The 15,316-nt window shown below is 36.5% G+C and overlaps 1 protein-coding gene across 1 annotated transcript; it reads right to left on the reverse strand.

Moving 5' to 3' along the window:
* Nucleotides 1-1,837: 1,837 nt before the first annotated feature.
* On the reverse strand, nucleotides 1,838-9,923 carry LOC133312926 (uncharacterized). The gene is made up of 14 exons (XM_061514207.1): nucleotides 9,567-9,923; nucleotides 9,281-9,374; nucleotides 7,855-8,041; nucleotides 7,511-7,766; nucleotides 6,535-6,750; nucleotides 6,349-6,435; nucleotides 6,123-6,257; nucleotides 4,914-5,027; nucleotides 4,549-4,796; nucleotides 4,304-4,384; nucleotides 3,801-4,032; nucleotides 3,267-3,365; nucleotides 2,939-3,124; nucleotides 1,838-2,170 (listed from the first exon to the last, which is right to left on the reverse strand). Exons 1-14 carry the CDS (start codon nucleotides 9,921-9,923, stop codon nucleotides 2,072-2,074), a joined length of 2,391 nt encoding a protein of 796 aa, XP_061370191.1. The 3' UTR covers nucleotides 1,838-2,071.
* Between the last annotated feature and the right edge of the window lie 5,393 nt (nucleotides 9,924-15,316).

A 15,316-nucleotide genomic window follows, 5' to 3' on the forward strand; every position in this document is an offset into this window, starting at 1 on the left:
ATTATGCACTATGCAGAAAATTTTGATTTGGTTTATAATTAAATATGTCGTTTTATGAACCTAAAACCTCGTATCACGATCATTATATTTTTATTTGATCCTTTATTGGATAATAATATGTTATTTGTTATTTTTATATTAAAATATTTGAAATTTTTATATTTTTTTTTTAGATATTTGAGTATGTTTCTAATTTTTTAATATAAATTATAAAATTGCATATAATTACTGGGTCATGCGGTTGAACCAGTGACCCAGTACCTCGACCGGATCAATGACTGAGCCAATTTTAATAATATTGCTTCAACGAGTGTCAGACACTACCCAACCAGTGGTATGCTACATAGCATGTTTGCCACTTGTCAAAAAAGATGATTAAAGATGCTATGCTGCATAGCATGTTTGCCATGTGTCAGAATTGCCACGTGTTATTTTGACGCCACGTAATCACGCTGCACTGCACAACGGCTTACGTGGCCATGCACCTTCTGCCACGTGTCAACACCTAACTCGCCAGATATTGTAGCGAGTTAAATGACGTGTCATTTTGAAAACTTTTTTGTAAAGTGTGGCATTCAGATAATTTTTTTGCAAAAAGTGTGGCACTCATTGTTCCCATGCAATGAGTGGCGGATCCAGGAAATTAATGAAGGGTGGACACTCGATAAGTTCAAGTACATATAAATTTAGGTCTAATCTGGAACGTGGCTTGCGAGCAGCTGCCGGCTAGCTGAGTCTGGTTTAGATCTGGACGAATTGCGACACAACTAGACCACTGATGGAGGACGAAGCAAATGTTCCAACTTCCAATAACGGAGATTGAGATTTGAGAGGAGATGAATCAATATGTAGATGCAAATAATGAGTCTGAAATAGAGCTATCTGCTGTTAGGTTTGGATAACGAAGGTGGAGGAGGAAAAAAAAACTCACGGGAAAATAAAATTGAAGGAGAAAAATTAAAGGAGTAGGATATCGTAACAATCAACTAGGGTTATTACCAATCAATTTCACCGTTAGATCGATTATGTGGATCCAACGGTTATATTTGTTTTTATCTTTGTATGATTATGATCCCCATATTTAATGTTAAAAAACATTAAATATGGAAAATCATAATATGGAGAATCATACCCATACAAAGATGAAAATAAATATAACCATTGGATCAATATAATCGATTTAATGGTGAAATTGATTGATAATAATATTAGTAGTAACCCTAATTAGTTGTTACAATATCCTACCCCAAAATTAAATTGGGAAACTTGAATTTTGTGAAAATGATATTTTCATATTTTTACATCATATTTCAAAGTTGGGTAGTTGCCCCTTTCTCCTGTACCTTCATCCGCCTTGCAATGCCCTAGTATCCTATCTTTTCGACACTGAGTGTCCATGTCACGTGTGCAGTGTCCGTTTAGTATCCGTACTTAATAGCTGCAAAGTACAGTATAAATACCATGATGCCAACCCAAATCAAAACCTGTAACGTTTACTTAATAATATCCAGGGAACAAAAAAAATAACAAACAAAAGAAATTTGTAATATTTTTTTTACCAAAAACAAATCTTTTGTAATTAAAATTATGGATTTTATTAATCTCATTTAAAGGAGATAAGTTATCTCATGTGATAGAGATAAATTTGTGGACTCTACCACCTGAAAAATAAAAAGAAAAGAAAAGAAAAAAGGTGACACAGTTATCGAAGGGTGTGTAGGAGAGAAAATTATCACATGTAATATAAGAGTAATTTTTTCCTAAAATTATTTTACATTTCCAGTCTGTTTGCCTGAGACAAAGGCCTTAAAAAATGCACTTTACATGCACACATTTATGTGAGAAGGGAAAAAGAATCATGTATGTCCATTCTGGTTGAATAATTTAATGCAATGAAGATTGTAACATCTTTTAGAACTTGACCTTCACCCTGCTATACACACGAAGCCAAATTGTTTTTAATCTTGGCTCCTTAAAATATATAGAAGAAAGGTTATCCGTTCCCCTCTACTTCTCAAAAAGGATCTTGGCAACGTAGTCTTCCAAATAACTTTCACATCAATCAAACTCCTTAGTTGTTGCCAACCAGACACTGCTTAGGTAATCCAAACTTCTTGTTAACTCCAACTTGTTTCCTCCAAGGTTCATTATGTAACTTGTAATGCAGAACCTTATGTAACAGAAAAACTAAAGGTCAAAAGATAAAATACAGACACAAATATACCAATAATTTGCATAAGTTAATTATATATTTTCCACTTTGCACTTAACGATACAGCATATCATGGTTCAAGGTTTGAGTATAATGATATCTAGTTACTGGCTTTTTAACCCTTTTGTCCCTTATTAATTAAAAAATAATCATTTTGCCACTGTTCCAAAACTATACCTCAATCTACCCCTCTTTAATCGATTACACCAAATATTTAATCGACTACTCCAAAAATTTTGACCTAGTCGATTACATAATCGATTAAATGAAAAGAAAAAATGTCACAGAGGTTCTTGTATTCTAGAACCGCATGAAGCATGGCTGTCTGGTAGAGTAAGTGCATGAAAGGATAAGATGAGCTTGAGGAAGTGGTAGCAATCAGTCTAGTACTAGGTCTACCTTTTTATGGTTACATAAAACACACTGAGAAGTGAGAACTTTAAGTAGGATAGAAATGGCATAACATAAAACACACCTTTTTATGTTCTTTCTTTTCATTTAATCGATTATGTAATCGACTAGGTCAAAATTTTTGGAGTAGCCGATTAAATATTTGGTGTAATCGATTAAAGAGAGGTAGATTGAGGTATAGTTTTGGAACAGTGGCAAAATGGTTATTTTTTAATTAATAAGGGACAAAAGGGTTAAAAAGCCTCTAGTTACTAGCACCTTGCAGAAGAGAATAATATATTCTAAAATGGTTTTGACAATGGATGATAAATATACCTGTATCAAAGTGGTGAAGACGTCATCCTCTGTCAGTTTTAAGATTTCAACTGCCCAATCATCAACATGTCCCAAAGCAGTTTTTTGCCTTTCAGCTTCGAGCATAATAGAATCACGATACAAGAATCTTTGCCAGATTTTCTGAACATTTGCCAACTTGAATTTGATTTCTGCATCATTGAATCCCTGCAAGAAGAAGCAGATCGCCAACCACTCAAACAACCTTGCCTAGGAAGACAACTTTATGCAAATTTTCCTGATTTAAATTGTATTATCAACTATGGAACATCCAAAAACAATTTATAGAAAAAAGGGGAGAAATAAGCACCCGAAGAATCTTTATCATGTTCGGAATTTCCTCTTCCGGTATTCGAACAGCAAAGCTGTCATAGTTGAACACATTCTCGTACGGAAGGAAAATCCCATCCTACAGAACGAAGGAAACAAAAGGCAAAAGGCATATAATTACCATCATTGATAATTTCAGTTATTTAGTAATTAATTTTGAAAGATACAACAGAGTATTAACATGAAGAGGGAAGCTTAAATAAGCTACTTTCATCACTAATCAATAGCCCTGAATCATTTTTTAAGTACTCACGGGAAGTAAATCCATGAAAACATTCTGAAGAAGAACCACAAATTATTTCCAATATATATCACCTTGTGACAATATATACATTATGAATCATCATTCTGTTAACAACCACTAAACCCTAAACTCTCTTAGCAGTGACAAAGCCAGTTCACTGGATCAAAAAGCTAGCTAGCAACTTGAAATAATTTTGACGGCGAGCTTAACAAAGTCGTTTTATAAATCGATTCTATTGAGAAAAAGAAAAAGAAGAGCATAACTTAATACCTGAATGACTACAGGAATGCATCCTTGCAAAATACTGTCTTCCATGCGTCCACTCCAACCATCTCCTGGAAAAACTCCGCAGAAAACAGAGCTTGCTATATCCGCATGATAGTTTTCAGAACGCAGTGGGGTCACAATGACATCTTTGACATGCTGTTTCCCAAGCTTTCCATCCTTGTCAGGACTTGATCCAAACTCTTCTGCCAGTTTCTGTCTGATACCCATACTATACCTGCATCATTTCCAACAAACTTGAAACTGGATCTTCTATTACATTGCAATAAAATATCCAAAACTGAAGTAACTTCAGGTGATCAATAATATATCCAATGGTGTTAGTTAAGAAGAAAGTGAGTGAGACTATTCAATTTCATACAAAAAATTGAGCAAAAGGATGTCAAGGTTACTAACTAGGGACAATTTGAACATTTTTTAGCACACAATATGCACCATGCTATTGCTTCCTTCCAAAAAATCCAAAACAGTTTTCTAGCAAAACTTACGAATCTTCTGGTCTTCCATGAGGGTAAGCTGGTCCTAAATTCCCGTTGAAGTAGAACAGTGTTTTACGCTTCTCATGGGGCCTGAAAACAAATCATAACAAGGTTGCATTTTTTATTTCAAGAATTTGAACAAATGGAATATACAACATCAACATCAACAACATATTTATTTATTTATTTTGAATAAATAGATTACAAGACCAGAAAAACAAAGCAGATGACTGAGGTAACAATTAATTTCTTACCAGGCCCAAAATTTTGAAGTCAACACATTAGCATCAGGAAGTTTCCAAGCAGGAAGCACGAGATCTTTGTCAGGGTCAAAACATGGATGAATGCCTCTTCTATCGGAAGCAATTTTATCCCAATTGTCAGCCCAGTAGGCTGTGGTTGAATGGTTATGCTTTGTATTTGTGTTTCCCCAGTGAACTAACATCATGCTATTCCATATCTCTTTAGGGGCATAGCAAGCACCTTCATCCCATGAAAAAGACTGTCTTAAAAAACAAAAGTGAAATTATTAACACATGCTTCTCCCCAGCAAATAAAGTAAACATTACTTCATAAAAAAAACTTCAATGCAGAAAAAAAAAAATCCTCTTACACATACCCAGATGTGGTCTCTTCCTGATGAGCGATTCCAATAAGGATATTGCTCAACAATGTGATTATATGCATTCTTATAATATTCCAAAGTGAGAGAGCTCCTCAACCCCATATGCTCCTGAACGTTGCACAAGAAAATGTAGATTTAAGTGAGAAATAACAGTGTAAAATGTGGAATCTATGGCTAATGTTACATGGATATATCTACATATTACAATTCATATATGCAACCCAAGAATAACAAAACATCATCTGAGCATTGCTGATAGTAAGAAACTAAGAACAAAAAAGTAACAAATAACTCAACCAGTGGCGGACTCAGAAAATTTTATTTATGTCTGCATATTTAGCAGCGGGGTTTGGCGGCAGCGCCCCCAATTTTTATTTTTTTTAAAGTTTTAAATGCATTAAAAAGAAAAAAGAATATAAACAAGAAAAGAAAACTTCAACTTAACATAAAAAATAGTAATCAAGAGTCAACTAAGCTATCACAATTTCAGGCAATAATTATTTGTTAAGATTTTTATTTTTATAGCAATGCAAAATAATCTTGCACCATTTTTATTATTATTTTGATATTAAATATAATTATATATCATAAGTAAGAGGCAGTGAACTGTAGATATCTGTGAACTGTCATTTTAATAAGCTAAAATATAATATAATTATTTTTATTAAGCTAAAATTTAAAAACATTAAGTGAATGTCATTTTAATAATTTTATATATAATTTTAATAATATCTGTGAACTGTAGAAGTCTAGGCAGCACAAATACAGTGAGCTATCGTTGTCTTTTGAATGAATTGGGATTTGATTTCCTATGTTGGAAGCTAGCTTGAGGCATTGTCTTGTGCCGCACACTGTCCAATTCCTCATCTTCTCTAAGCTGGCCACTGCCTAACGTAGTAAACTGAAATTCAAGATCATTTTTGAGTACCAACTCCATGCATTTGTGTCTGCATTTGCCCACACTTGCAATAGTGTGGGTCTGCCGATGAACTCAACGTAACATTACATGCAACTGCCTTTTTCATTATGAAATTAATACTTAGATCTTATGCACGTCGATGGAAAGTAAATCCATGTACAACATAACATAGATGTCAGTAGGGACTATCATCCAATTAATCACAGATATTGTAACATTGGGGCAGTCTGTCTCAGACACATGCCACAGGAAATAACGTACATTTGACAGTTAATAAAATTTACCTGCATACTCAAGTGAGGAGCATCATCAGCACGAGTTATGATACATGAATCAAGAACAGGAACAAAGAAAAAGTCTGCTTCTTCACCATTTAGAGTTCGATGAGGACTAGCCAACATACTCTCATAAAGTGCTATCTGCAGACAAGTAGCAGCACAGGATAAATATATTGCAACAAATTTTATATTTGATCAACTGAAGTGCTCCTATCTAAAAGTCATGAAATACCTGAGCACCATACAGTTGGTCTGTCCATATTGTTGCATTATTGCTATCATAAACTCTATTTACACACTCTAACTTAAAATGCCGTCCCTACAATAATAAAAAAAGAATAAAAGAAAAATTAAAATTGAAAAACATCAAAACTTGATCTTGGGATGTAACCAAGAGTGGCACTCAGATTATCCTGACCTCAAATAGCAGGCTGTTGAATTCTGGGGGCAAATCATAAACATATATAAGAGGCCTCTTTTTTGCCACCACAGCAGTAACATTGATAAGTTTTCCACTGACATGACTATTGTCAGGAACATCAACCCGAGCAGGACGAAGCCAACTAGGCCACCCTCTTATAGAAGATATCACAGATGGAGTGCTGCAATCTACTCCATACCAGCCATTGTCACACTGAAAATACACTAAATTCAGTTTATTTACTGACATTGGATGGAAATGAGCCATTCTCATGCCAAATATATACAACATTCAGTTTATCTACAGACATTGAATAGAAAACAAATAGAATTCATACAGCACAAGATGTTAGAGTTGTTTCATTTTATCTTACTGATGTTACCCTCGAGAAACTTATCAATTTCATTTAACGGAACAAAATTAGACATTATTTCAGTCTTCGGATAGGAAATAACTGTCATTTAGTATTTCAAAGCGATTTCAATCTTGTAATTATTACTCAACCTAAAATAGCTTCACCTTACAGGCTTCTAAGTTCCTAGACCCTCAACACTGACAACAAAAATCACAAACTCTCAGAAATGGAAACAGCATCTCTAGAGAAGGTTTCCACATTTGTAAGCCTGTGCTGTTTTTTTCATGTCAATTCAATCCTTCATCAATCTTCCATTTCTCTCTATATCATTGTTTTTCCTTCCAGGTTTATTCTCCTCCAGTTTCAAGTTATTTGGTTCCTAAATAAAGATATCTAGTCAGCAGAAAATTTTCTACGGATTTTTAAGACTTTTTCTCAATGAACTTAGAAGTTTTAAAATAATATTCTTTATCAAATATGTCTTAGTAGTAATTATTTGCCATAAGCCAATCCCTATGACTGAAAATTAAAAAATAATAGATGGTTAAGAAAAATTTTCTTCTTGTAAACAAGTCGGACACCAAAGATAGGAGCCACATTAATAAACAAAGTAATTACTTGACAAAATCCACCACGACAGTAGCCATGTCCAGAGCACTGATTAATGCAAACAGATTCAACAGTGACTTCGCAAAATCGGCCCCAAAGACCATCATATTTGCAGTCACATTCCTCTTTGAATTTCACCTTGCCAGCATATGCTTTATCTGGGTCTACATTACACCAACCTGGTATGCTACCATTAGTTGTGAATACGTCTTGGTCAACTTTTGTCCAATTCACTTGTTTGGGACCACCAGGTTCAGAAGGTGGACTGAAACAGATGTAAGGAGTGTGACTTCATTGGTACATTGGGAAAATTAACCAATGAAATTCAGTATTAGGAATTTGATTTTACATACTTAAATTGAAACCCACATGTCTCTGCCAGTGGTCGATTTGGATATTTTGTACCTTCTCCACAGAAGCACATTGCTCTTGTTTTGTCACAGTTAGCTGGGCAAATTGAGACAACCCATCGCCCAAATGGCTGATCTGGTGATCCTGGGTGGTTGCATTCCAATTCTAATCTCTCAGTGCATGCATCTCCTGTCAGCTCAGATACAATATGATTTTTCAGACCAAATAATGAATTCAATATTCTTTTGTGCAACAAGTTATGTATTCTTTCTTTGTTCAGTTTCAAGCAAACTGGAGAATGTAAACAATGTATGTTACCTCTTAATATAAAAAGAAAAAGCTAGTTATGAATTAGAAGTAACTAGTAAGAGTTACAACACAACTTATTTATAATCAAGAGACAATACATACATAAAGAGAAGAATTGAGGAGGCAGGCATGGGGAAGCAAAGATTGAAATTTTTAAGGTGATGCTGTGAAATATTTGTTTTTCTTCAGGTGCTAAATGAGGTGCCAGCAACTGGCACAAGATCATAAACATAATGATTCACTGGAACCCAACTATAAGTATCAATGAGAAATTATGAAGCACACAAATAAATTTGACAAAACTTCTCCCAGAGAAGTTACCATGAACCAGACTTTCCAGTGTGATAAATCCAGGTACGCAAAAATCCCAGTAATGGTATCACAAAATGAATCAACCCCCCCCCCCCCCCCCCCCCCCCCCCCCCCCCCCCCCCCCCCCCCTCCTTCCCTTTTCTCTCCCTCCCTCCCCAAGAATAGCTTAAGGCATCCCTAGTGAAGATTGTTTGTTAATACAAATATTTGCTCTACATTATTATAGCAAATCTGATACCCTACAAAATCCAGGGAATTCATAAGAATCAAAACAGAAACATCTGATATACCAATTTAAATTAAGAGTATTTTCATGTTTGAAGTGAACATCTATCTTCTGGTTCTTTCTTCAAGGTTTTCTGTGGATATACAGAACTTAATTTAGAATTTATTCCCAAACAAAAAGTAACACATACGCCATTAACTGGTAGAATAAATGTTGCGGGAGATAACTTGGATTTAAATGCTTGACTGCAGACCAATCTGTAAAGACCTTTGTATCTAACTAGTAACAACACCTCTTCATTTGAGAACAATGACTATAAGGTGAGCTTGGGTATTAACACCTCAATAGGTCTTTGAGATAGTGATTGTGTTGTCTGATTTACCAGTCAGCAAAGAATGTGAATATCAGTGTCCCCATAAACTCTAGAATTCATATTATCAATATATTAAGAGAGTTAATAAATGTTATGAGAAAGTTAGAAGTACAATATTATTATTAATGAGTTATCTTCTACTTGATGTTTCTTATTAAGCATCATGTATCAGATCAAATAAAATGAAATAAGGGGGAAGAGAGCTAACCAGCATAACCATGAAAGCATCGACATTGTCCCAATTCTCGATTACAAACCCCCAGGCCACTACAGTCATTCTTGCAGTTATTGCCACCTATTATCTGTTAACCAACCATATTATTAGAGAGTAAGATTACTTTTGGTAACCAGGGATCAAGTCAATGCCAATAACAACCATACAACTTCTGAAAAACTAACAACTAGCAAAGACACAAAACCTCTGAATTAACAACTCAGTAAGAAGACAAATAAACAAAAAGAGGGAAAAACAAGCTAAAGGTATCACTGGTCACCTCAGAAATGTTGACTTCTTTCGTAACAAAATCGCAACCTGCAAGCCACCGGCCAATCTCAGCCTTCCATGGTGCACCCCGATAAACAACTGCTCCGTGCAAGTCAACTGGGAACTGATGCTTTAAATCAATCGCAGGTTCTTCCCGGTCAGGGTTGCTTGGCAATTCTGCTGATGCATTGGTTGGGGGAATGCAGGAGTCCGGAGCTAGCTTAAAGTAACTGAAAGAAGGTGTCAAAGGGAAAAAGAACAGATGTACTACAGAAGCCAATGCCACAACAGAAGCAATTGTTGCCGCAAGAGACCAAGAGCACCTCCATTTTTTCATGGAGAACAAATCTAACAAGTCTCTTGCCATACTAAATCACAACACTACAAAACAAACTTTTCTGATTCACCAGGCTGTCTTAACATCATAACCTGAAATAGCAACAATAAAGTCATTATTTCTCACAATGACCATAGCCATAGCACATAGGCACATATCAGAAACACACAGACATTACAAAGCTCAACTACACTCAAAGTAAAAAAGCCTTTCTCTTTGACATGAAGAGAAAAAAACAGTGGCAATTTACTACCTACTAATGCAAACCCATTTAAATTTTCAATACACAAATTAAAGAAAATAACAATTGAATTCAATAAACAAAGACAACCATCTCATTATCCTACATTAGTGAAGTGATGAATTATCACTGAATTTTGACATACAATTGGAGAGCGTTGACTCACCTTTCTCAGATCTGGCTCCAAAACACAGAACCTCATGCAGAGATTCAACAAAAATTCTGCAATGAGGAAGAATCAGATGAACCCAATTCAACAATAGAATTGACAAGGTGGCTCCTTTCGAGTCCCAGCTACACAATTCACAAACGGGTCATGGTTTTGGTCAATTGGGGTGCCAAAAATTGTGTCTTTTTTTTTATTGTTTTATTTTTCCGGCAACTCTCTCAACACAAGTTGACAACACTTCCGTTATATATATATATGGGAAAACTCACTTGTTGGTACGTTCTCAATATGTAAAATTTTCAGTTTTGGTTTAACAATTAAAGAAAAGGGTTCCGTGAAACGGAGATTTAGCAATGAAGATGAAAGAGGAATAGAATCTTCTGGGTTTATTTATTTATTTATTTATGTGCTTGTTTTGCATTTTTACCTTCAAAAGCCGCGAAGGTCCCTCGTCTTTGAACCAGGCACCAACTGGTTCTCACGTGAGTGTCAAAAGACTATATTGCCCTTCTAGCAGTGAAGTTGTTTTTTTTTTTTTTTTTTTTTTTTAGCATTAACTATTAAAATGATTATTTACTATTCAAAACTCAGTTACTTTTGTATCTTTCCTATCCTTTCTTTGTTTTGTTTTTTCTCCTTCAATTTTAAATTTTTAACTTTTATGAAAAATGTTAGCAACACACTCTTTCATACATTATTTCCAAGTTCCAATGTTATATTATTCGGTGAATTTTATGTTGGTCCTATGGGTTCATTTTTTATTTAGTGAAACTCGCATAAAATTCGCAAAATAATAGTATGTTAAAGAATGTGTTATTTGTTGGAAAAAAATAACGGAAAAATACAGTAGGATAATAATATGTTTTTAAGGAATTGCTTAAAAAAATATATGAAATAAAAAAATAATTTGAAGTAAGGAATAACAAGTAAGATTATGAAATTGCAACATAAAATACTACCAAAAAAAAATATGAGATCAAGGAATACACTTATTTCTTAAAGGTAACATGTTCACTCTACGATATCAAGAATAATGAAAAACTATATTCTAAAATAGAACATATTACCTCTTTTATATGGTCACACTTTCACAATAGCCCTTCAAACTCAATATATGCTTGAATAATGTTGGAGATTATCTTATTTGTTAGGATTGTATATTGTTTATATTTATTCACTATCTGTTGCTGTTTGTTACAATAGGATAACTAGGATAACTTAGTTGTATATTTGTTTATTGTTACGATAATTTAGGATTGCTTAGTTAGTTGCTGTACAATAGCTAAGTTAGTTGTTATATTTTTTGGCTCCTTACTTTGTAACTCTATTAAAGCAAATCGATGGAATAAGAACAGACACGGTTGAATACCAAATTTTATCTTGGTATCAGAGCTATTCCTAATACACACTTCCGCATATACCACTGAGTGAGTGCGAAAGCTTACCTAGTAATAATGGCAGAAGAGACCAGCAGCAACTTAAAGCCTACGGATCCCGGTTCTCCTTACTATCTCGGAGGCTCAGATAATCCAGGCGTCCTTTTGACAATAGTGCAGCTACGAGGCGAAGCCAACTATGATAACTGGGCCAAGCTCATGAAAAACGCGCTCAGTGCAAAGAATAAAATCGGTTTCGTTAATGGGGATGTTAAGAAACCAGAGAAAACTAACGCCGAGGAATGGCGTGCATGGGTGATGTGCAACTCCATGATCAATGGTTGGATCCATAACACCATTGATCCAAAGCTGCAACCCTTTATCAAATGCTTCGATGACGTGAAAGACCTTTGGGAGGACTTGCAGGAGCGATATGCTGTGCAGAATTTTCCACGTCAGTACCAGTTGAAAGCGAGCTTCACTACCATTCGTCAACGCGGCAGCACCGTTGGGGAGTACTACACCAAATTGCGGGCTATTTAGGATGATCTCGAAGGAAACAAGTCGCGAAAATCATGTGCGTGTGGTGACAATTGTACCTATGCTAAAGAAGCTGAGGAAGAACGTGAGCATGACCGGGTGTATCAATTCCTTATGGGATTAGATGACACTCTCTTCGGCAACCTCCGTTCCCAAATTCTGAACACTACACCACTTCCCTCTCTCAATAAAGTTTATGCTACGGTCACTTAAGAGGAAACACACTGAAATATTGCGCACACTCATGATGAGCGCCCCACTACAGTTGGCTTTGCTGCTCGAACCGAATCACATTCAATGGTTCCTGAGAAACCACTAGACTGCATTCCATGTCCACATTGTGGCAAAACAAACCACGATCCTTCTCACTGCTGGACCAAGTTTGGCTACCCTCCTATCAGGGGTAGCATTCGCGGACGAGGACGTGGAAGATTTGGTGGTCGTTCCCCCACTGATCAGCCGCATGCAGGGAGGCTTCCTTCGGAGCAACATGCAGCGCATGCAACACAGCTTTATCAACCAGACGCTTCGTCCTCGGCTGGTGCATTCTCGGCTCTTACACCCGAGTTGATCACCAAGCTAATTGCACTCGTGGAAACACCAACTTCTTCTGACAAGTTAACTGGTAAGGGTGTTATTTTCCCATGGCTTGTGGATAGTGGAGCCTCCCAACATATGACAGGCTCCATAGAATTTTTGCTTGATGTTATTTCAGTTGAAAAATTAGCTATTACCCTACCCAATGGATCGGTCACATATACAGAGCAGCAAGGAACCATTATTCTCTCACATTCTTTCACACTTCAGAATGTTTTATATGTTCCAAATTTATGTTGCAATCTTATTTCTGTCTCTCAATTATTGCAACACAGTGACCACAGGCTTATTTTCACTGACAAAGGATGTCTCTTGCAGGACCAGGCACTGAAGAAGGAGATTGGTTTGGGTAATCTCAATCACGGGGTCTATGTCTTTCAGCCACCAGTTGCATCTGTTGCTGCGACTCAAGCTTCTGAATCCTTGGAGTTGTGGCATAAAAAGCTTGGTCACCCGTCTTATGAAGTAGTGTCTTTAATTCCTGCATTTTCTGATTTTCGAAATAAGGATGTAATCCATAAAGCATGTGATGTTTGCTTTCGTGCCAAGCACACACGTTCTGTATTTCCTTTGAGTTCTGTCCGTAATAAAGAATGTTTTGATCTTATGCATTGTGATACGTGGGGACCATATGCATCAGCTTCTAATTCTGGTGCTCATTATTTTTTAACAATTGTGGATGATTATAGTAGGGCTGTTTGGGTATCTATGATGGCTGAAAAACGAGAAACCTGTGATCATCTTCGTAATTTCATCACTATAATTCGAACACAATTTGGCAAAACCATAAAAATCATTCGATCAGATAATGGCACCGAGTTTCAATCTACCATTTTGCAGAATTTTTTTTGCACTATGGGCATTCAGCACCAAACGTCCTGTGTATATACCCCGGAGCAAAATGGTCGCGTAGAGCGTAAACATAGACACATCCTCAATGTGGCTCGAGCTTTTTTATTTGAAGCCCATATGCCAAAAGATTTTTGGGAGGAAAGTGTCCTTGCTGCGGTTCATTTGATTAATAGAACTCCTTCAAGATTGCTCAATGGGAAGAGTTCACATGAGTTACTGTATGCAGCCCCTGTTGACTATAATTATTTGAGAGTGTTTGGGTGTTTATGTTATGCAAATACAAGACCCAAACTCAAGGATAAATTTTCTCCTAGGTCCTGTAAGTGTGTGTTTGTTGGGTACCCAACAGGACAAAAAGGTTGGCGACTTTATGATTTAGAAAACAAAGAATTCTTTACTTCTAGGGATGTGTGCTTCTATGAGAAGCAGTATCCATTCAAGGATGTATCTGATCACATTGCCCCAGTGGTTGACAGCGTCCCTATATGTTTGCCGTCAAGTTTTCTGGTTGATGAGACCGTTCAACCAGCTGCTGCAACGGAAGCCTTGCCCCCTATTCTTACAGTACAACCAGTGGCTGGTGTTGGAGCTCGCAGTCCAGCCGACAGGGAGAATTGTTCGCCGCAAGAAGTCCCTACGGACATGGTGCAACACGGTGCAGATATCGTCTAGGACCAAAAAGTCCCCATGGACATGGTGCCACAAGCTACAGATGTCATCCAGGATATGCAGGGGGTTCCCACGGTCACACTTGAACATGGTCATCCCATTCAAACAAGAAAACCTCCTGCTTATTTGAAAGATTATCATTGCAATATGGCTGAAACACATGCTGGCTCCAATGAGATTACCCAAGCTCCCTCCATCTCCAGTGTCAGGTAGCCCATGTCTAACTTTGTGGATTTATCTAAATTTTCCACTAGCCACCATGCTTTTGTTGCTGCCTTAGATGCAGGTTGTGAACCGACCTCTTATAAAATTGCTCTTCGTGATCCTCAATGGGTTGACGCAATGAAAAATGAGATCACTGCTTTGGAAGATAATAACACATGGCATGTGACTGAACTACCTCCAGGCCGCAGAGCTCTTCCCAGCAAATGGGTGTTTGTAACACTCCGTGTATACCCGGAATATTAACATTACATCGTATTAAGCGGTGCTTAATTAAAAATGCGGAATATTCTTTTTCTTTTCAATTATGACGTCATTATCAATTACCAACTTGATTACTTAATCAATTTCATAAAATATCGCCTGTATGTAAATTGCAATAAGACATCTACTGAAATACCTCAATATATAGATAAAGTGTGTATCTAAATCACGGTATTACATCAAGTAATCTGGACAATATCCTGGTACATTATTACAACTCCAAAAGACTCACATAACCAAGACATAATAATACTATGTGTCATGGACAATCCCCATGCTCACCAAATAACATAGTAACAACAAGTCTCAACATAAAACTCCATAAACATAAACTGCAGCTATAAGCATAAGCAGCATGTAAATCCAGCATCCAATCAAGGCAGCACAATATAACAGCAATCTAACTCAGCTCCGGCCTCCTGCCGCCTGAGGTCTCAACATTACCTGACCCTGAAATAAGCATTCCCCAAACGTGGGGTGAGATCTCTAAACT

Source organism: Gastrolobium bilobum, unplaced genomic scaffold (assembly GCF_033153095.1).
Source record: "Gastrolobium bilobum isolate Gb01-03AN ecotype WA unplaced genomic scaffold, APGP_CSIRO_Gbil_v1 utg132442, whole genome shotgun sequence".
Classification (NCBI taxonomy): Eukaryota; Viridiplantae; Streptophyta; class Magnoliopsida; order Fabales; family Fabaceae; genus Gastrolobium; species Gastrolobium bilobum.

Excerpts from the sequence above, each read along its gene's own strand:
- LOC133312926 (XM_061514207.1), bottom strand. The coding sequence starts at position 9,923 with ATGGCAAGAGACTTGTTAGATTTGTTCTCCATGAAAAAATGGAGGTGC. Across the intron at positions 6,751-7,510 it reads GTCGTGGTGGATTTTGTCAA|TGTGACAATGGCTGGTATGG; the intron begins GTAATTACTTTG and ends GTGTATTTTCAG. Across the intron at positions 6,258-6,348 it reads ACCAACTGTATGGTGCTCAG|ATAGCACTTTATGAGAGTAT; the intron begins GTATTTCATGAC and ends ACTTGTCTGCAG.